The 20,460-nt window shown below is 39.6% G+C and overlaps 2 protein-coding genes across 2 annotated transcripts; both read left to right on the top strand.

Annotated features, from left to right (window-relative positions):
* Positions 1–5,416: 5,416 nt before the first annotated feature.
* LOC120108665 (NAC domain-containing protein 86-like) lies at positions 5,417–6,996 on the top strand. Its single transcript, XM_039122345.1, has 4 exons — positions 5,417–6,410; positions 6,513–6,632; positions 6,744–6,900; positions 6,989–6,996. Exons 1-4 carry the CDS (start codon positions 6,114–6,116, stop codon positions 6,994–6,996), a joined length of 582 nt encoding a protein of 193 aa, XP_038978273.1. The 5' UTR covers positions 5,417–6,113.
* Positions 6,997–7,092: 96 nt separating this feature from the next.
* Positions 7,093–8,150, top strand: LOC120108667. The gene is made up of 2 exons (XM_039122347.1): positions 7,093–7,340; positions 7,446–8,150. The coding sequence occupies exons 1-2, from the start codon at positions 7,224–7,226 to the stop codon at positions 7,824–7,826; spliced, it is 498 nt and encodes a 165-aa protein (XP_038978275.1). The 5' UTR covers positions 7,093–7,223; the 3' UTR covers positions 7,827–8,150.
* The last annotated feature ends 12,310 nt before the right edge of the window (positions 8,151–20,460 follow it).

Genomic DNA, 20,460 nt, shown 5'->3' with positions numbered 1-20,460 from the left:
TCACTTATTTTGCATGAGTTAATGATTTTCATATTCCTAACTTCTAAAGTTTCTCTTTTTTTTTGTAGATTTCTGATACTTCAACAACTCGTAGAGATGATGATGGTGCTGAATTTGGTCCCTCTTACTTTTTAGACTGTTATTTAAGAAGTTTTATATATATCTTTCTTATATTTTTCAAAGTACATTGTAATTCTAAACTTATTAATCATATATGACAATATGAATGTTTTGCATGATTTGAATATTTGTGTTGATGTAAATATAATGCAGGTTTATATTGATGTAAATGTTGATTTATGATATGCATGTGTTTTTCTAATATTTTTTTTTAAAAAATTCCTCTCCCGATGCTTTAAAGCGTCGTTAAAAACCAGTGGCTGGAACGCTTTCGCCGACGCTTTAAAAGCATCGGTAAAACTATTCATCGACGCTTATAAGCGTCGGCAAAAATCCCAGCAACTATGGCGGCACGCCCGAGTAGTAGTTTATGCCGATGCATGTTTGCGTCGGCAAAAGCGCCTACACCGACGCTTTTTTTAGCGTCGGTAAATCCCGGGTTTTGCGAATGCTTTTCTTTAGCATCAGCAAAAACCTTTCCCACTCAGTTATCGCCGATGCGTTTACGATGCTTTCTCTGACGTCGGCGGAATTTTTACCGATGCTTATTAGTGTCGGTAAAGGCTGTGAAAAACGTCGGTAAAAGGTACTATTTCTGTAGTGTGTAGAGGATCAAAGCTTTGATGCCAACTTAATTTGATCGAGGAGAAAGAAGAATTCCTGACTTTGATACCAACTTACTCCCATAATTGTAAAGGAATCTAGTTCTGATATTAATTACTCCTATAGATGTAGAAGATCAAAGCGCTAATACTAACTTGATCTAATTAGATCAAGATAGAATTCCATCAGGTAAGAGCATGGCTATCATATCAACTTACTCCCATAGATGTAGAGAAATTTGGCTCTAATACCAACATAATCCGATTAAGAAGAAGAAAGATTTTCGTTAACCCGCTCAACTAAAATCTCTCAAAAGAAATCGAGAAGAAGATGGAAGAATCACAAAAATAGGGCTTAAGTCCTTTTTTATTTTATTGATTATCTACACCATCTAAACTGAGATACATAGCTCCTATTTATAATCCCAGCGAGATTCCTTTTTCACAATTTGGGTTGGATTCCTCATTTAGCTAAAATAGGACTAGATATCCTAAAATAAATATGACTAATAGTATGTGACCCACAATAAGGATCACCCATCATGCAAATCTCAAAGCACACCGAACCCCTTCATTCATCTATAGCACAGATCTGAAAGCACCCTTATTATATGGTCCACAGTTAAAGATCATTTGTTGCATAGATCTCAAAGCACTTTGAACACCTTCATTCATCTACAGCATATATCTCAAAGCATCCTTAGTATATAGCCTATAGTGAAAGATCACCCACCGCATAGAACTCAAAGCACTCCAAACCTCTTCATTCATCCGCCTGCGCAGATCTCAAAGCATCCTTAGTATATAACCTAAAGTTAAATAAGGATCATTCACTGCACAAATCTCAAAGCACTCAAAACCTCTTCATTTATTCTCTAGCATAGACAGCCTAACATTGGAAGGGGCAAGCACCGGAAGCCAAGCAGAGACTGTACGAGACGAGACAGCCTGAACAGCAGAGACAACTGCTTCAGAAAAAGTAGCTGAGAGAAAAAGGATCACCCGCCGTGCAAATCTCAAAGCACATAAAACCCTTCATACATTCACCCTTAGTATATGGCCCATAGATAAAGATAACATATCACCCAGGTCTCAAAGCATTATGAACTCCATTCATCTACACAGATCTCAAAGCACCTATGGCCCATGGTTAAATATCACCCACCGTACAGATCTCAAAGCACTTCAAACCCCTTCATTTATCCGCACTCTTGAGTGGGTGAAGGTATTTTGGTTGGCCATCTAACAACGTCCGCTAGTTGGGGATCTAAAGGACTAATTTGGAAACTTGAAGAACTCATTTAGAAATTTTAAAGTTGAAGGAATATCTCTAGGGTAGGCCCTAAGTTGAGGGAGTGTCCCTATAATTTTTTCTTAATATTTTTAAGCAATCAAAAAATAAAATTTGGAAAGCTACAATTGTTTAATAATAAAAATTTTCAAATTCAAACATAAGTATTCTCTATTTATTCTAATTCGAAATCTGAAAAGTGCTAGAAATAAATCTCCCATTTATACCCAATCAAATTTAAATCTAAGATGACCTATTTAATGAGTTGAGCACAACTTAAACAAATGATCAGATAGCATACAAGTTGATTAATAAAGACCCCTATTCAATATGTTACATGGAGATATTAGAATGTCTCTAAGGACATGATGTTTGTTTTTGAACCACAATTCCATTTTTAGCAATTAGATATTAATTTTGGAAAAATACTTCCACCCCAAATCATGGTTTAATTTTCTTTTTTTTGACTTTCATTCTTCTATGATAATAGACGCATATTGCCTGTATTGGTTGGAAATTTTTATTTCTACATTTACATCAATATGATGCATGATGTAATGCTTTAGTCTATTCTAGAACATATCTCTTGTGCGTTGGCTTGATATTTTCCTTTTTAATGAAATTCAAAATCTAAATCTAATATATAAGTTTTGTCCTGCTTCAATTAGCATATAGTTCTTGTGATGTTGGTTTGAAAATTTGCTTTTTGAAAATTAAACTTCAAATTAACTTTAGATTTAGACATAATTTTTGTTCAACCATTGAATTCAAAATCTCTAAATCCAATACGCAAGTTTTGTTCCACTTCAATTAGCATCTAGCTCTTGTCATGTTCGTTTGAGAATTTTCTTTTTTGAAAATTAAACTTCAAATATACTTTAGATTTAGACATAATTTTTGTTGAACCATTGAATTGATGTGCATATTCTTTTTTGCATATGTTTGGAATATTCTTTTAATAGTCATTTTGAATTTTGAATTTTTTTAATCGATGTGTAATTTTTTTATTTTGTATTAATTGACACATATTTTATATATCATTTTTTTTCCTTTTATGAGTCAATATTACCTCGTAACAAATTAACTATTTATTTTTATCTGATTTGCATATTTTTGGTTGGGAGACAATGACATGTGATTGCTGCCTGCCTATGTTTCTCTATGATCCATCATGCATTATAGTCCCTTCATCTAGACAAAGGGCCATGGTCTGTGGTAGGTTTGGAGTCATCACCTGCCCTTTAAAATCAGAAAGAACCAAAAAATCAAAAGAAAAGAGTAGATAATGACAACATCACAAAACCTAAGTCTTGAGTAAGACTTGCATGTACAATTAGGGAAGGCTAAAAGATGGAGAACCCCTCTAATGAAGGCCTAGGCTCATACTTCCTCATGTAGAAGGAGTCCAGGGCATATATACCATACACCTATTAAGCAGTCGGAGGCTGAGATTTAAAAACCAAAAGTTTAATCCCCATGCGCACTCTACAATGCTACAATTAGGGTTTTGATAGTACAAGAGCTTTCTAAGAAGTTAGATCAAGAGATTTTGGACTCTATCCATCCATTTAGATATTCTAAAAATAAAAGAAAGTAAAAGACCACAATCTACTTAACTAAGATACAAGAATTAAGCTGAAATAAGTAAGAAAATAAAGACACACCCAATCTTATCATATAGGGCAAAGAATTGTTATTAAAATCAAGTCAATTACAAGATATATATGGAGATCACAAGTTCATAGCAAGAAAAATAAAAAAAGGGGAAAGAAGAATTCTCTGGTAGTATATAGACTCGCATGATTTAACTTGTATCCAACTTTTTGGAGGAGGCCCTTAAGGATCTCCTCTATCTTGAACTTTTCTTTTCTTTAAGCATTCTTGGATTTAAAATGGATCTTGCTCCTAGAATTTGGGTGATCTAGATTTAATAGAAATGGGAGAATGAGATCCAATTCTCCTCCAAGGGGCTACTTGTGCTAGAGACGGAGGGAATCAATGGTGAAGTTTGGAAGGGAAAGTTAGAGCTCAAAATATCGAATCTCTCACTTTTTTTTTCTTTTTCTAATTATTTCTGAGTGGATTTTAGTCATTTTTGGATGATCTTTCTCAGTGGATTAGAGATATCTAAAAAATACCTAAACTATGACAAGTAGACCAATATAAGTTCAATCCCAGCACCTTTGACTAGGTTCTAAAAAATCATCAATTATAGGCTTATATTATATATCTATTTTTTCTATAGAAACTGACCCTTACAATTCTTTATATGATTTTTCTTCTTTGGTGTTTCGTTTTCACCCTTTTGAATAGATCATTGAAAACATGAAGAACCTTAATATGCGGACATATATTTTGGCAAAGAACATTTTAGAACCTGCACACGCTACTCCATAGAATTAAAGCAGTTTTCCCACATGTAGGATCAAGACTAGGGCATCTCTTGGCGTCGCATTCAGACTGAAAATTGGAATTTGTGATTTTATTAAAGAGCTAGAGCTTTCTATTCCACCAGAAGATTTTTGACCTAGCTGGAGCTTTCTATATACCGAGGATGTATCTGTGCCCTTACAGCTTAATGTTATAATATTTTTTTGTCTTAATTGCATGAACATCAAGTTTGCTGAATTAACGAACCCATGCACTTTATCATTTCCAGTCCTTCCTTTCATGATTCTGGAAGCAGAAGTTTGAACGTGAGAAAGAGCAGATAAAATAACAAGTCATCAAATGCCATCATATTTATAAAAAATCAGTGCATCAAGGATTCTGGGTTTATTTAGTGAGTGATTGTGGTGAGGGAGTGGAAAGCAAAAGTCTATTGATACATGGCTATATTCAAAAATATGGAGTTAACAGGACCGATGACGCTCGATCTATTGGAGCTATTCGGGAGAAACTGCAACTCGTTAGACAAAGTCAAAAAGCTGCAGAGGAGTATGCATGCTGGTTTTGTATCGGTGCATTATCATCTGAATTAGATTGAAGTCCCCGGTCACACCCTGGGTAACGGTGCACAACAAGCTGTACATAAGTAATAGCAGCTGGTGTTTGTTACAGAATTCAATGAATTTCTCGTGAACATAACAACTGAATATTGTTCGTGTACAAGGCTGTGCAAAAAATAAATCATTAGTGATAGTTTCAAATCCCTTGAGCCATTGATAAGATTGAGGAAGCTTGACCTCAAATAACTCAAAATCCTCCAATGTTCTGAATAGCTTCAAAGAACGGTATTTTTGTATTGCAGCTTAATCCCAAGTGATTGCAGAACCAATACAAGCAGAGTGCTCCACTTTCATGACTCTACAAATCCAAACATGAAATCCCATAAACCATAATTACTAAACCTTCCCAAGTATCAGGATTTGCAAACTAAGGGTCAACGTAATCTCAGTAAGGCCCTTATAGCAACAAGCTAGAACTAAATCGAAGTGAAATTTGGCCTTCGGAGGCCAAATTTAATCCAAATATAGAACGTGGCAGCTGAATCCAGAGAAGACAAGGAATTAGTTGAAAGAGAGGTCCGGGCCAGCCAAATCCAAGATTTCCGGGGACACAACGGTTTACTAAAGATGAGCTAATCTCCAGGATTTCCACCGGAGCAAAACCGGCAGCGATTGCAACCGTTTCGAGCAAAAATGTGACCGTTAGCGCGCGGGTTCGCCTGTGTGAAAGAATCTCTAGAGGGTCAATCACTGCCTCTCTGTATTCTATCTGTACTTCGGTCAGTCGTTCCTCCTCACCTGATCCTTCTTCCTCTCTCGCTCTCTCCGTCTCTCTTGTGCGATCTTTTGCTCCTCAATCCTCTGATCTTCGTCTGAGAAGCTTGGAGTCCAAGAGAGGTCGCTGGGACGACAATGCTGCCGCCGGGCTTCTTGTTCAGACCGAGCGACGAGGTTCTCCTCGTCACCTACCTCAAGAACAAGTTACTTCAGTGGCCTCTTCCCTGCGATGTTATTGTGGAGGCTGACGTCTATGGATGCCACCCCCAGGACTTGGCTTGTAATCATCTTGTGCTTCTCCATTGTCTTCTTTTTTGATTCACGGTTTCTAACCCTTTCTTTGAGTTTTCTTGGGTTGTTTCAGTGGAGTATCTCATGGCAAACAGGGACTTCGAGTGGTTCTTCTTCACTTCTACCCCTCGGAAGCATCCAGGCGCAAGCGAAACCAGCCGTGCATCTCGGCGCGCAGGCCTGGGACGATGGAAGGCCACGAAAGGTGTCAAGAACGTGGTGGATTCCAAGAATAACACCATTGGGTCGAAGAAGAGTTTCTGTTACATGGAACAGAACTCGGACGGTGGCGAGAACAAAAGTATCTGGTTGATGGAGGAGTTCTCTATGCAGAACCTTAGAAGGAGAGGTAGTGCTGGTGAGATGAGGGACACAAATGAGGTGCATATCACCCTAAATAACTGTCAATGTTCTTGTTGCTGTGTTTTTCTTGAGTGTAGGAATTGATGTTCTAACGTTGCATCTCTAATCCTTTACTTGCAGTTGGATGACTGGGTCATCAGCAAGATTTACTTGACTCCAAAAGCTCGCAAGGCTCACGCTGATTTGAAACAATTTGCTAGTGCTACATTGGAACCCGCTTTCAAAAGAAGAAGGATAGAGGTGCCTTACTCTTCTCCATCTTTTCTTCTTCTTATTGGTCTTCTTCTCCTATTTGACTTTTTGTCTGTCTCCTTTGCCGACTCCCTCTCATCTGATATTCTGATACCACAGCTAGAATACATGATGGTGCCACCTGGATTTATTTTCCAGCCAACGGATGAGGAGCTCTTGGATTTCTTCCTCAAGGAGAAGCTCCTCCATCAACCACTTCCATGCGACATAATCAAAGAAGCCGATGTCTATGGAAACCACCCCAGCAACCTTACTGGTAAACATATTATATATATATATATATATATATCAACACCATGATCTCTTCTTTTTCTTATTCTCTATCTATATTTGTTGTGATTAAGGTTCCTAACCCGTCATCCTTTTCTTGGGTTCCTTTCTTCAGCTCAAATGGCCATGGCAAATGGAAACTCGGAGTGGTTCTTCTTCACCTGGACCACTCGAAAGCATCCAGACGCAGAAGCCAGCACGAGGGCATCTCGAGTTGCAGGCCAAGGTCGATGGAAATCTACCCAATCGGTGAAGCTAGTGCTCAACAGCGAGGGCCAGGTCATTGGCTCCAAGCAAAACTTTAGCTATATGGAACGAACCCCCTTGGGCAAGGAGGAAAAGAGCATCTGGTTGATGGAAGAGTACTCCATCCAGAACCTTAGAAGAAGATGTGGTGATGCAGCTATGACGATGGACCGAAACAAGGTATTTGTCATGCTTCCATAAATATCATATATCTCTTGTTAGTAGTTGCTAATGAAATATCTTTCATTATTATATTAACTCTGTGCCTCTCATCCTCTATGGCAGCTGGATGACTGGGTTGTTTGCAAGATTTATCTGAGGCCGAGTGCTCGCAAAGAATTGTGTGGTACAGAACTTCCTACAATGGAAAGCAGAGAGCTGGAGGTGCAAGAAATATGGTATCAACCTTTTGTATTACCAATTCAGCAGATCACTGAAGGATTTGACCAAGAGGTGGAGTTTTGTTCTTATAAGTCGCACGATAGCTCACTACAGTATCCATCTCCTGATGAACTACAAGAGAATTTTGAATCACTGCCAGCTGAAAAGATCCTCCAACAATTCGCTGATGCACCTGATACAAACTTGGATATTCTGCAATTGCCGACTCTTGATGAGCTGGAAAAGATTTTTGAACCACCACTGGCTGATGAGATTCTCCAATAATTCGCTGATGCACCCAATGAAGGCGTCGGTGTTGAGCAACATGGCATGATGAGCTTTTCTCCTTAATTGCCTGAATAGAAGCTACAGGAAGCACACCTTGTTCTACATAGGTTGTGATTTTTTATATCATGAAATATATTTATGACCATTTTGTAGATGAAAACATTGCCTATTTACGTTGAGTTTGTAATCATTTTTTCCAAGTTTTACACAGCAAGAAATAAACAAATTATGCACTTCACAACAAATATTCAGCGGTGCATTGATGTGATTTTCTATGGTCCTTTTGATTGTTCACTTGTAAATTGATTCAATAAATTACAGTTTCACTTTTTAGGAGAGGTTTAGTTTCCACGAAGACTCATTCTTGAAAAAAAAAAATCTAACCCTTCCATGGGAACCATCTTCCAGTATGTTTTCTGATGTGAACAATATAACATTTGTTTGTAACCTTTGGTGAGAGTTATTTTGTTCCAAATATTTTTCAAATGCTTCTTAATTCACCTTTCAGTTTAGTGGCAGGTAAAGCCTTATAAAAGATGCTCTAGTTTATGGCACATCTCACGAAAAATGAAGAAGGTTTGGATTTTGCTGCTGGGTTTGCAATTCTGGTCTCTCTGCTTTGAATAAAGGTGCAGCAGAAATCAAAGTTGGCCTTTCCTTATAATAATAAATTCAGCTATGCTTCCAAGTATTCAAGCTTTGTTGCATAGTTCCATAATTGCAGAATACAGAAAGGAACCCCAAGAAGCGGAGGAACTTTACACCTTGAAGTTATGTTTTCTCTCTCTTCAATCATAAAGGAGAGATGCTGATCAAAGTATCAGATTTCTGAAGAATAATGCAAGTTGGCATGTAGTCCACCTCCTTGCCCTTCATCCACTTGTATCCACCCAACCAACCATATAAACCCAACTAAATCGACACCAAGAGTCTCATTTGTAAACTAAATATAAGCTGCTTTGGAATGTACCACTTTTCATGGTTAACCAAACATATAAAAACAACTTTCTCAGGCATCATGTTCTTGTTATTTATTTAAGAATTCTTTTAGTTTATCATCTTAAAAGATCTTTTTCTCCATGCTCGGCATGGAACCTCGGTAACTTCTTGAATGGAAAGGTAGCTTGTCTGAGAATATAGGCGATGTACCAATGAGCTTCCGATAGTGAAAGGAAAGGCTGGCAGTGACCCACCCGCTTGCATGTAATTCATAATCATGATATTTTGTGATTTTGCAATGTATGCTTTTATCTGAAATGAAGTTTGGCTGCATGTTGTAAATTCAGAAAAATGACAAGATCATGCAACTGAGAGTTTATTTGAGTAGTATCATTCAAGCTCACAACCCCTTCCTTCATACACTTTCCTTCTTAGCTCTCTTTCTCTCTCTCTCTTCTTCACAATCCAGACATCCTAAAACAACCTTTTTAGTTTATTTTATTTGAAACAAGTAAGAGAAATGGAACGGGAATATATATATAAGTGAAAACTTTCAATTTAGCATTAATATTCCAGTCAATCAATTATGTAATCTTGAGATATTTTGCTGGTCAGTAATTCTAGGAGAGCTCTAACAATCATAGTTTGGCTAAAAAGATTCAGAGTTATAGGATGATCACAGATTAGCAAGATCCTGTGATTTAGCAAGAGATTTTGCATACTTGAATAGAAGCTGCAGGAAACACCACCTAGTTCTACATAGGCTGGTGATTTCTTATGTCATGAAATATATTTGCGACAATTTTGAAGGTGAAAATATTGACGATTTATGTTGAGCTTGTAATTGTTTTCTCCAAAAGATAGAAGCAGTTTCACACTAAGAGAAATAAAGAAATTGTGCTTCACGACCAGCATTAAGGTTTGCATTGATGTGATTTTCTATGGTTCTTTTGGATTGTTTATTTGTAAATTGATTCAATAAATCACAATTTCAGTTTTTAGGGGAGGTTTTGAAAGGACAGGAAGGAAACTGTTGAAAGCACTAAAAGTTTCCATGAAAAGGAAACCAATGAAAAGTTATTTTTTTCAGGAACTAGAGTTTTGAGTCAAGTCTGCCGTACCGATCGGTACGGATCGGTACGGGCCGGTACGTTCTGTACCGGTTCCGTCCGGCACCGGTACGTACCGGTACCGGATGGGCCGGTATGTACCGTAACTGTACCGGCCGGTACCGTATCGGTACCGGCCCGTACCGACCGGTATCGGCCCGTGCCAACCTCAAATTTTTTTTGGCTTTTGGCCCAAACCAGCCGAACCGGTACAGTATCGGTTCGGTTCGGTATGGTACTGGTATCGTACCGATACCGGTGCCCACCGGTACGTCAGTACGGTCGGTACAACGAACCTTTTGATATAATTGTGCTTAACCTTTTGATATATTTTTTGTAAATCAGCAACCTAACAAGCTTAATAGTATCAAAAATAAGGTGTGCACTTCGTTGATCTCTTTCTTCAACAATATATTCAGTTTTTTTTCACAGTTTAACTTCTCAGTTCTTGAATTGTTATTTAAATTGCATTTATGTATGCAATAATGTAGGATTTAATATGCATTCCTAGCAAACTACATATCACCATGGAAAGTCTTCTTGTGGTTCAAGGGGATACGGAAAATCCATCACCGATCACACTATTCTTTAGATTAAGGATGGTCTTGAACTCTTTCCTTTCAAAACACATTTATGTGTAGTGGAAAGGGATGGATTGTGTCTTGCTAACCACAGTTATGGGAGCATAATGACATGAGAAGAAGTTTCCTAATGTTATGGTGGTTTATAAATCTCAATGAATGAGAGCAATACAATGTGAAATGGGCTAGATTCATCTAGTGGGAAAGGAGTTTCATCATGGCATGTAATCCCTTATGCTAGGTGCTTGAGCTTATCATTTAATTCCTCCATGATATTCATCAAGATCTCAACATACTGTCCTGTCAATCTTTTATCAGTTCCTTATATGTGGAACTAGCCTTAATAAGTGACTATCCTGAGAATAAGGGAAATTGTTTTGTTATTTATTTTTGTTTTTTATGGTCTTCTTTACATTATCATCTTCCATACTTTTATTTTAATTTATTTTTAATGTTTTAATGATTATACAGCTTAGAAATTATTGCTATACTAGTCACCTATCATTGGGAGTTTCTGTAGTTTAAATTCGCAGTCAATAACCTAATTAACCAAACTAACTGGGTTTCTCACAAAATATCATATAATTCTATATCATTTGAACCTAATGTGATATAGAACAGTTCAGGGGAAAGGAGAAGTTCAAGGTTTCGGGCTTTAGAATTCTAGAACTAAACCTATAGTTGGCTGGACTTTCTACTCAGATCTGGGTTTTGAGAAAAGGTGAACTACAAGTGAGGATTCCTAGTCGAAAATATGCAATAGTGTTTTACAATTTTACATGTTTCTGGATGTAAGGATGGAGTAGATGCTTGAGGAAAAAGATAGTTGGTGAGAAAGAAAGAAGGAAAAGAGTGAAGATCTGGACTCACATTGGGGTGTTGCTCCATGATTGAACCTCACACTTGTGAGAAGGAAAGATAATAGAGAAAGAGAATATATGGTTACCTGGAACTCATTGGAGGGCCCAGCATGTGACTTTGTATTATAGAAAGCAGAACTCAAATGACAAATGGCTCTTCTACCAAAGAAAAAAGAACTTCTAACATTAAACAAGACTACATTATTATCATTATATTAAATACCCTAAGGGGGCCTGACTGTTCATAAATGACCTAAAAATGGCTTATGACCAAAATGCCTCTCCACTTATAATCGAATTACAAGTTAGTCACTATTTCATGCCCATATAACTCATGGACCTAGTAAACATAAATATAAAATAGCCTCTGCTATGTGCAGGAGTGCGTGATCTAATGATTAAGCAAAATAGTACAAAATAATAGAAAAACAACATGAATTCAAGTACTCTCTCAAACAGTAAAGCCAGGACCACTAACTCTCAGGTCTATTAATTAGCTAATACTTGATTGCCTCAACCAAATTACTTGATCCTTGACTCTCTTGGTCCACAGGTTCCTAAAAAATCAACTTAGTGACTGCATCATGCATGCTTGCTATCCTGGATTATCTAATGTTCAAGATCTTCCTAATGTTCTCTTCCTTATGACATATGATAATAAATTCCTCAACATATCCTTTTGAAGCTCCAAGTTCTTCTCTAGTGGCTGCCTATACACCTTTCACTGTGCTATTTCTTCTTGTTGAAATCAATGTCCTTTGACAGACACTGTAACTAAGGATCTTAAAAGATAATATTCTTCAATATTGAAGAGAATATGCATCAGAAAGTAAGCACTTCTCTTGTGTAAGCATTGTTTACCTCTAAATTTGTAGCTTCTTTATCCTCAAGTGCACTTCATAAGCAACTTGTTCTTCAATCCTGGGGCTATCATATGCAGCTACCTCAGTTTGTGGTGGATACTGTGGCATGTCATCCTTGACTATCTAAACACAAAGGATGATGATAGGATCATAAATAGCTTTTTCGATATTCTATCTTCAATATTTTTGAGAGAATTCTGATCTTCAATATCATTCTGGATATCTTGTTTGTTGGCAAAACTTTGGGGAGCTTTTTTCAGCTCCTCTTTCAATTCTTATGCTACAATGCACTCTTTGCTAGACTCTTAGTTTTGCATTATGAGAATCCATTGGAAGTTGTAGATGATGCCATCTTCTTTAGCATGCTACTTTCACATGTTTGACTAGGCTCTTGGGTAGTAGGTGCTTCAATGCTTTAGATATAATGTGCATCTGAGAGTCTTTGGCTTGAAGAGGTTGTGACCTATTGCACTTTGACCTTGATCTATATTGATTGGTGTCTTGCATAGTGTCAAATAATACATCAAGCTGATTGCTATCATTGTCCACAATTAATTACATTTTCTTGGTGTCGAAGACTGTCCCTTTGATACCATGACTATCCTTCATGAGTGCATAGAGTGTTAACATAACTCTGATGCCAAAAAATGATCTTGTTTCGCCTAGGAGAAAGGGGTAATTTGAGGTTTTGGCTTCAGGATGCCAGGACTGAAATTATAGTTGACTGTAGTTTCTAATTTAATATGCATTTTCAATAAAGGTTAGCTACGAGTGGCGTCTCTTCAGGGGAAAAATGCAAGGGATATTGGGGTTTTACCAATGATTTGAGGATCTGAGGTTATTTAAAAAAAAAGAAAAAGTGCACCAAAATTATAAATGAGATTAAATGGGAGAGGGAGAAAGGTATAAGGCCTGGCCTCACTCTGTTGGTCTTCACCTAGAGCTGGGAACGCTACCAGTGCATGATACACTAGTGCTGTTTGGGATAAATAACTATAGTCCTATTCAATTTCTTGTTCTGCAATTAATTTTACATAGTGAACTCAGAATTTATAATTTGCATTTGTTCTTGTAAACCTCATAGGCTGATTGATATTCATCAGATATTCGGTACTAGTAATCTGCTATATGATCTTCAGCTGGTTTTCAAGATCAGAACATGCAACTAACACATAACTGAACCTTATAAATATAATTTTTTGCTTTGCAGGAAAGTGCTGCACGTCTTGAGGAATATAAGAAATCAATTGATGGGAAACTTGCTCTCCGTCATAGTAATCTGAATCCTGAAAGGCCTGGTAACTATGTAGCGAAGCATGTCATCTTCATAAATTTTCTGTTGTTTTTTGACTGTATTCTGCTAGAAAGTTAGGGATTCAATCATTCAAGTTTAGGATTAGTTACTACTATTTCATGATTGTGTTAGATGTCAAAAAGTTACATGAGCCCTATTACCTTGACATTTAATAAAACTAAAACAAAATGATCTATGGACATCCAGACATCAGAATTTGCCCCTCCGCAAATGCAAGTGACATACCCAATAACATTTTTAGGTGAGGAGATGCAATATTTCATCACAAGTGATGGCATGCAAAAAAATTGATAGGTACTTGGACTATATTATTTTTTTTTCCAATTCTGGTTGTGATACCCCAAAATTATGAAGGGAATTGATCCTGCTGGTCCTCACCTCAACAGCTGATACGCAAACCATTCTTTGTGTTGTTACAAATTTTTATTATTGATGCTGTCAGATGTCCCTATGCAAGAAAATATGGAGTTTTGGATTCACACAAAAATTAAGGTTTTCTTTTTGCATTCTAGTGAAATTGGTCTTCTTATGTGTGAAGTATGGAGGAGAGGTGGCGAGCTATGTCTGTCCTTTTTTTAAAAAATCTGATACAAGATCCCTTGTCCATGTGCCTGAGTCCTGCACCCACCCCACTCCAACCCACAAAAAAAAAAAGAAAAATCCAGCATCAGTTGGCTACATACAGTATATCCTGTTAGCAGTTTCAACCAAGACTCTGGTGTTGGCATGATATGCTTATTATGGTGGAATATAGTATGTCCACTTGGAATGCGCTGGTATGGAAAGTTATGCTAGCTTGCAGATTCACAACATGCATGCTTGGATAGGCTACTTTATTCATTTTGTTTTAAATAGATCAATTATATTGCTTTGTACTAGTGCTTAGACATGTTTTAGACAAATAAATATAGTCTTAATTAGTCCGTAGAAATTGGGAATCATTAATCATCTCACATATCTATACATACTGGGATTTAACACTTGCATTGCGTGATTTGTCAAAGCTAACATTTGTGAACAGTTGTATACACCTATTACAATACAAATAAGCTCAAATCTATGATATAACAATATGAGTATATGCAACTCTTTTTACACGTTAATAGCAGACTTTTAGTGTTGTAAAAATATTGTCAGTACTATGGGAAGTTCATATTACTAATGGTACTAAGGAAAGCCTATATACTATGTCATACCAATTTATAACCTTTGGTCAAACTACATGCCGACTTTTATTGCTATTATGTTCAATTGTTGATCACAGTTTCAAATCCTATCAGAAAAGGTAGTTATGAAGTGATTCAGATCATTTTGCAAAGATACTAAAAAGTTGTTTAGATTGGGTATGGGTTAAAACAGGAAAATTCAGCATAAGGCTATACTGCTACATACTAGCATGTACTGATGCATATTGAAACAACACAAACTGATACAAAGTCAATATGCATTTATACAGGTCAGCACACTTGATAGAGGGTGCACCCTTGTACCAGGTGGATAAACTGTCAGCACATATATGTTGTTGATATTGCATGAAAGGGAAGGTGCTCTGAATGTTTATTACATCAATGTATGTGTAACAACCCAGGACCTCACCCAAAATAGCTAGCCGGAAGGTATTATTTGCGTTCCTTGATCCTGTATAAGTACCCAAGATCTACCCAGCGAATAACCGATGTGGGACTAAACACACGCTCGCACGGATCCTCACATACTCCCCCCGTTCAAGCCCTGACGTCCTCGTCAGGCTAAGGGTTCAAATCCATTCGAATCTAATCACAAATACCACGATCAGCCCGTGGTCAGTTCCAATAGATCCGTGCTCCAGTGTCTCCTAGTCCACATAGGTTATGGGCGGGGTCCGCTCTGATACCAAATGTCACGCCCCCGCCTCTGCGAGGCACGTGAGGCACCTAGTGCCCACGTGGGGGCCACATGAGGGGGGATCATGGGGCTCCTCTGTCAGATATTGTCCGGTTCTGGGGCTTCACGCAAGCGTCCTTCACCCCTCCCCGATTTTGTTTTCCACCCAAAACGCGTCTGCAGGATTAGGAGACACCCACCTCATATGCCCAGGCTCTGGAACGAGTCTTTCCGATGTGGGACTATTGGGCCTCACACCCTTCCCACCATCGGACAAGAGTCGTTCTCGGCTCTGATACCAAATGTCACGCCCCCGCATGCGCGGGGCACGTGAGGCACCCAGTGCCCACGTGGGGGCCACATGAGGGGGGAACACGGGGCTTCCCTGCTAGATATTGTCTGGTTCTGGGGCTTCACGCAAGCGTCCTTCACCCCTCCCCGGTTTTGTTTTCCACCCAAAACGCGTCTGTAGGATTAGGAGACACCCGCCTCATATGCCCAGGCTCTGGAACGAGTCTTTCCGATGTGGGACTATTTGCTTTGATGTAATCCGATGCCTTGCACGTCTACGCGGCCCGCCGTGCGGGCGTGCGGCGTCTGCCGCGCCTCGGGCTCGGGGCGTGACAGATTTGGTGGTATCAGAGCCAGGAAGGTCTTCCGAAAAGACATCAGGGTATTCATTCACTACTCGAATATCTTCCAATCTTTGATCTGATTGTCTGGTATCAACCACTATGGCAATATACGCCATACTCCCCTTTCTAAGCAGCCGCTTAATTTGCATAGCGGAGACAACTCGAGGGGAGGTATAAGCACCACTCGAAGCTGAATTCGGTATCCCCGGGGATCTGAAAGTTTACCCGTTTCTCATGGCAGTTAATGGTGGCAAATTGTGATACTAACCAGTCCATACCGAGGATTATGTCAAAGTCATGCATATCTATAACTATCAAATCAGCAGGCAAGTCTCTACCTACTATCTGAATCGGACAAGTCTTGCAGACCTGGTTACCAATCATCCCGCTCCCGGCAGGAGTGCTAACATGCAGATCATACTCTAATTGCACATAAGGCAAGTCATGTTTTTGCACAAATATAGATGACACAAAAGAATGCGTAGCACCAGAATCAAATAATGTATGAGCATAAACAGAAGCAACTGGCAATGTACCTGTCACCACAGTGTTGGATGCCTGAGCATCCTGCTGAGTCAGTGCATAAATACGACCCTGTGTGTGCGGTCTCCCCCCTTTCTGCTGCTTAGGAGAAGAAGGCTGAGCTGACTGAGCCGGAGCAGGATAAGTTTGCACTTGCTGGGTTCTTGTAGTTTGAGGCCTCTAAACTGATCGAAGGTCCTGTTGAGGACACTCAGGCAGGACCCCAGACATAAGAGTGCACTAAATCAAAAAGAGAAGCAGAAAGAGACGTCACCTTATGACCCTGCTGGCCGCATCTGAAACAAGCACCGGATAATCGTCTACAGTGTTCAGTCTTATGCATACCACCACATGCATCACACTTATGCTTCTCTTGCTGAATAGTTTTTCCATAAGATCCTTGCTTCCCTGATTGCCAAGATTGATTATGAGATTTTGCAGTCTTGCTAGAATTCTGTCCACTGCAAGCATCATAATCTTTGCTTCTCTTCTTTTGTTTCCTATCTTTGGCATCATATGTTTCTTTCCAGACAATTTCCAGATTCTTAGCCCTGTCTACCAGATCATCATAGTTCGTCGAGTGTATTGCGGCCAAACTCCGACGTAAGTGAGGCTTCAATCCTTCTTCAAATCTTCTCATCCGGGACTCTGCATCCATGACGAGGGTGGGAGCAAACCGAGATAGCCTGTCAAACTCTACCTCATACTCATCCACAGTCATAGTTCCTTGATTCAGATTGAAAAATTCCCTCTCTAGCTCCCTCAGGCAACTGGAGGGAAAATACTTGGAGTAGAATGCGGTGCGGAATCTTTGCCAGGTAAGTGCCTCCTGCTCGGGTGCCAATGTGCGCTCCACAGACATCCACCAATGATGAGCTCGGTCCTGAAGCATATAGGTGGCAAATCTGACCTTTTCTTCATCGGTGCACTCCATTGCCCTGAAGGCTTTCTCCATTTCATCTATCCAGGTTTCGGCCTCTTGAGGACTAGTAGTGCCTTTAAAAGCCGAAGGTGCCATTCTCTTGAATTCTGTAATATTCTTTCTTTGCTCAGGAGGAGCAACATCCTGCTGGACTGGTTGCTGAGGTTGTTGCCTCTGTTGGCGTACTAACCCGACGACCTCCTCGATCAGTTCGAGTACCCGAGTTTGATTTCCGGCGGCAGCATCTGGAGTTGATTGACCCTGGGCCCCTGAGTTATGCGGTGCCTCGCCCGCTTGGTTAGTGGGGGCTCTTCCCCGAGAGCGCCCAACCATCCGATTCAAGCTACGGACACCACGAGGCGGCATTCTGATTCAGTAAAAATATATAAATATTATAAATTTATCCAAACAGAATAATACATAATAGTTAACAAAACAAATGAACATTATCCCCTTATCTGGTTCCTACCCATCTCTCAACTTTCCGACGAATCCTAGAGATCCTAAAACTTAAGCTCCATCCGACTATTTCAAACACAATCCCTAGGAATCTGAAACCTGAGCTCTGATACCACCAAATCTGTCACGCCCCGAGCCCGAGGCACGGCAGACGCCGCACGCCCGCACGGCGGGCCGCGTAGACGTGCAAGGCATCGGATTACATCAAAGCAAATACAGATGTTCAAGACTTTATTTAAGGATTAATAGCAGATGCTTAAAATTGACAAAATACTTAAAATCATTCAAAAGCAGTCTTACAAAACTCCAAAATAACATATGCCAACATAATTCAAATCTCCAAACTAAACTAACTAAAATGCCAATAACTGAAGAATCATCGGAAACTCTAACGCACTCCCCAATCCCGTGCGATCAAGCCTTTGGATCTGAAAAATGGAGAAAACAGAATAATGAGCTACACTAGCCCAGTAAGCAACAAAATACCCCAGAGTGGGGTCAGAGCATATCAGATCAAAATACAGGATAATGTCTGGAATAAATCATAAATAACATCGTTTTGTTGTTTTCAAAACTTATTATCATTTTTTTCAAAAACTCTTATACCAGAATCTCAACATAATAGGCTACGGCCACGTAACCCAGTGGCATGGGTTGCACAGAGTGCCAGAAACCACTATTGTTAGTCACCGGTAGAAACGGTGTCTAGAAACCACTATTCTAATCACCGGTGGCGCGGTGTCGAAACCGGTTCCTCACAGATTACAAGTCGACAGGTCCAACGTATAATCCCCATTGGCGGGGCCAGAACAGAATGGAACAGATCATAGCCATGCTGAGAATACATATATATAAAAATAGATTTCATAAATTTTCCAGTCAAAGTTTACGGATTTCAGAGCATAATTTTCAAATAAAATTTAACATGCCAGACCCATTTTACTAAATACAAAACATATTTCAGAATTTAATCTATTTATCAAATAATTTGAAAATCATACTTGAAGTATTAAGTTACTTACCTCTTCTCGCTTAATCCCTACTTAAGATAGGCGGATCAGGTTCACCTGTTTAAATTTAATTAATTTCTTGTTAATTTCAGAGCTAAGCAAAAATTCAAAAATAATACTATTGGGCGCGGCCCAACAGGGCCCAGAATTGGTCCATAATGAACATGGCCCGATAGGGCCCACATCAAACACGGCCCAATGGGCCCACATAGGCTCGGCCCAATAGGGCCCTCCCAAGGTTGGCCTCTAATTTGTTCATTTATGCAATAAAAATTTGTTTCAGGGACCAATGTCTAATTACATAGCACCGTTCCGTGATAAAACTTGGGTAAAAGGACCAAACAAATATAGTTGAGGGTCTTTATGTAATAAATCTTTTCTACAGGGATCAAATACAAATTTTCAGAATACCTTTTTGTGAAATAATATACTGTCAAGGGCTGAACTGAAAAATTCCATTTATTGGCCAAATGGGTTCGGATTTTGGGTTCCGGGTTTCGGGTTCCGGGTTCGGATTTGAACTGGGCCCAAGTTGGGCCCACAAAGGTACTGCCCAACTGGGCCCAACCGGACTGGACTGGGCCCAAGTTGGGCCTGCAATGGATGGGCCCAACGGGCCCAGTTTGGCCCGTGATGGGCCTCCTCCTTCCCCAAACCCCCCACGGACAGGGAAAGAAGGAAAGACAGAAGAGAGAGAGAGGGCCGGCGGGGTGGCCGGCCTGGGTGGCCGGAGGTCACCCCTCGGTCGACAGCTAGCCGGCCGCCATGGTGGCCGGCGACTGTTGCTGTGGCCGACGAGAAGGAGAAGCAACCGACTCGGTTGCTTGGGGCTGAAACAGGGAGAACAAAATCCATGAAAGCAAGGAGGAGGGAGGCTTACCGACGGTCGACGGAGGTGGCGGATCCCGACCGAGCGTGCCACCGGATCCAACACCATCACCACCCGGGTCCCCTATTTCTTGATCTATTTTGGCCGTCGGAACGCCCCGCCGCCGTTGGTCTCTAATGGATTATTTATGCAACACAATTTATTGGAGGGACTAATACTTAATTACAGGGTACTGTTCTATAATAAAACTTTAGTGGAGGGACCAATCAAATATATTTGGGGAGCCTTATGTAATAATCTTTCTTATAGGGACCAAACATAAATTACAGAATACCCTTTTGTGAAATAATATACTGTCAAGGGCTTATCTGCAAAATTCCATTTATTGGCCAAATGGGTTCGGATTTCGGGTTCTGGGTTTCAAGTTTCGGGTTTCGGATTTCGGGTCTGAACTGGGTTTCAGATTTCGGATTCTGGGTTTGAGGTTTCGAGTTTTGGGTTTCGGGTTTTTGGGTTCGGGTTTCGGGTTCGGGTTCGGGTTCGGGTTTCGAGTTCAGGTTCGAGTTCGGAACGGATTTCGGGTTTGGACTGAGTTTCAGATTTGGGCCTTTTCGGGCCATGCCCATTATGGGCCAACTCTGGGCCCTGTTGGGCCATGTACAATAGTATTATTTTTTTTTAGTTCTGCTTAGCTATGAAATTAACAAAAAATTAATTAAATTTA

The sequence above is a fragment of the Phoenix dactylifera genome, unplaced genomic scaffold, assembly GCF_009389715.1.
Source record: "Phoenix dactylifera cultivar Barhee BC4 unplaced genomic scaffold, palm_55x_up_171113_PBpolish2nd_filt_p 001473F, whole genome shotgun sequence".
Taxonomy (NCBI): Eukaryota; Viridiplantae; Streptophyta; class Magnoliopsida; order Arecales; family Arecaceae; genus Phoenix; species Phoenix dactylifera.
This window is presented reverse-complemented; position numbering and strand designations above follow the sequence as displayed.

Bases quoted from the DNA above. Each gene is read 5' to 3' on its own strand.
- LOC120108665 (XM_039122345.1), top strand. From the start codon at position 6,114: ATGGCAAACAGGGACTTCGAGTGGTTCTTCTTCACTTCTACCCCTCGG. The intron at 6,411-6,512 runs GTGCATATCACC...CTTTACTTGCAG, and splicing joins AGATGAGGGACACAAATGAG to TTGGATGACTGGGTCATCAG. The intron at 6,633-6,743 runs GTGCCTTACTCT...CTGATACCACAG, and splicing joins TCAAAAGAAGAAGGATAGAG to CTAGAATACATGATGGTGCC.
- LOC120108667 (XM_039122347.1), top strand. From the start codon at position 7,224: ATGGAACGAACCCCCTTGGGCAAGGAGGAAAAGAGCATCTGGTTGATG. The intron at 7,341-7,445 runs GTATTTGTCATG...CCTCTATGGCAG, and splicing joins TGACGATGGACCGAAACAAG to CTGGATGACTGGGTTGTTTG.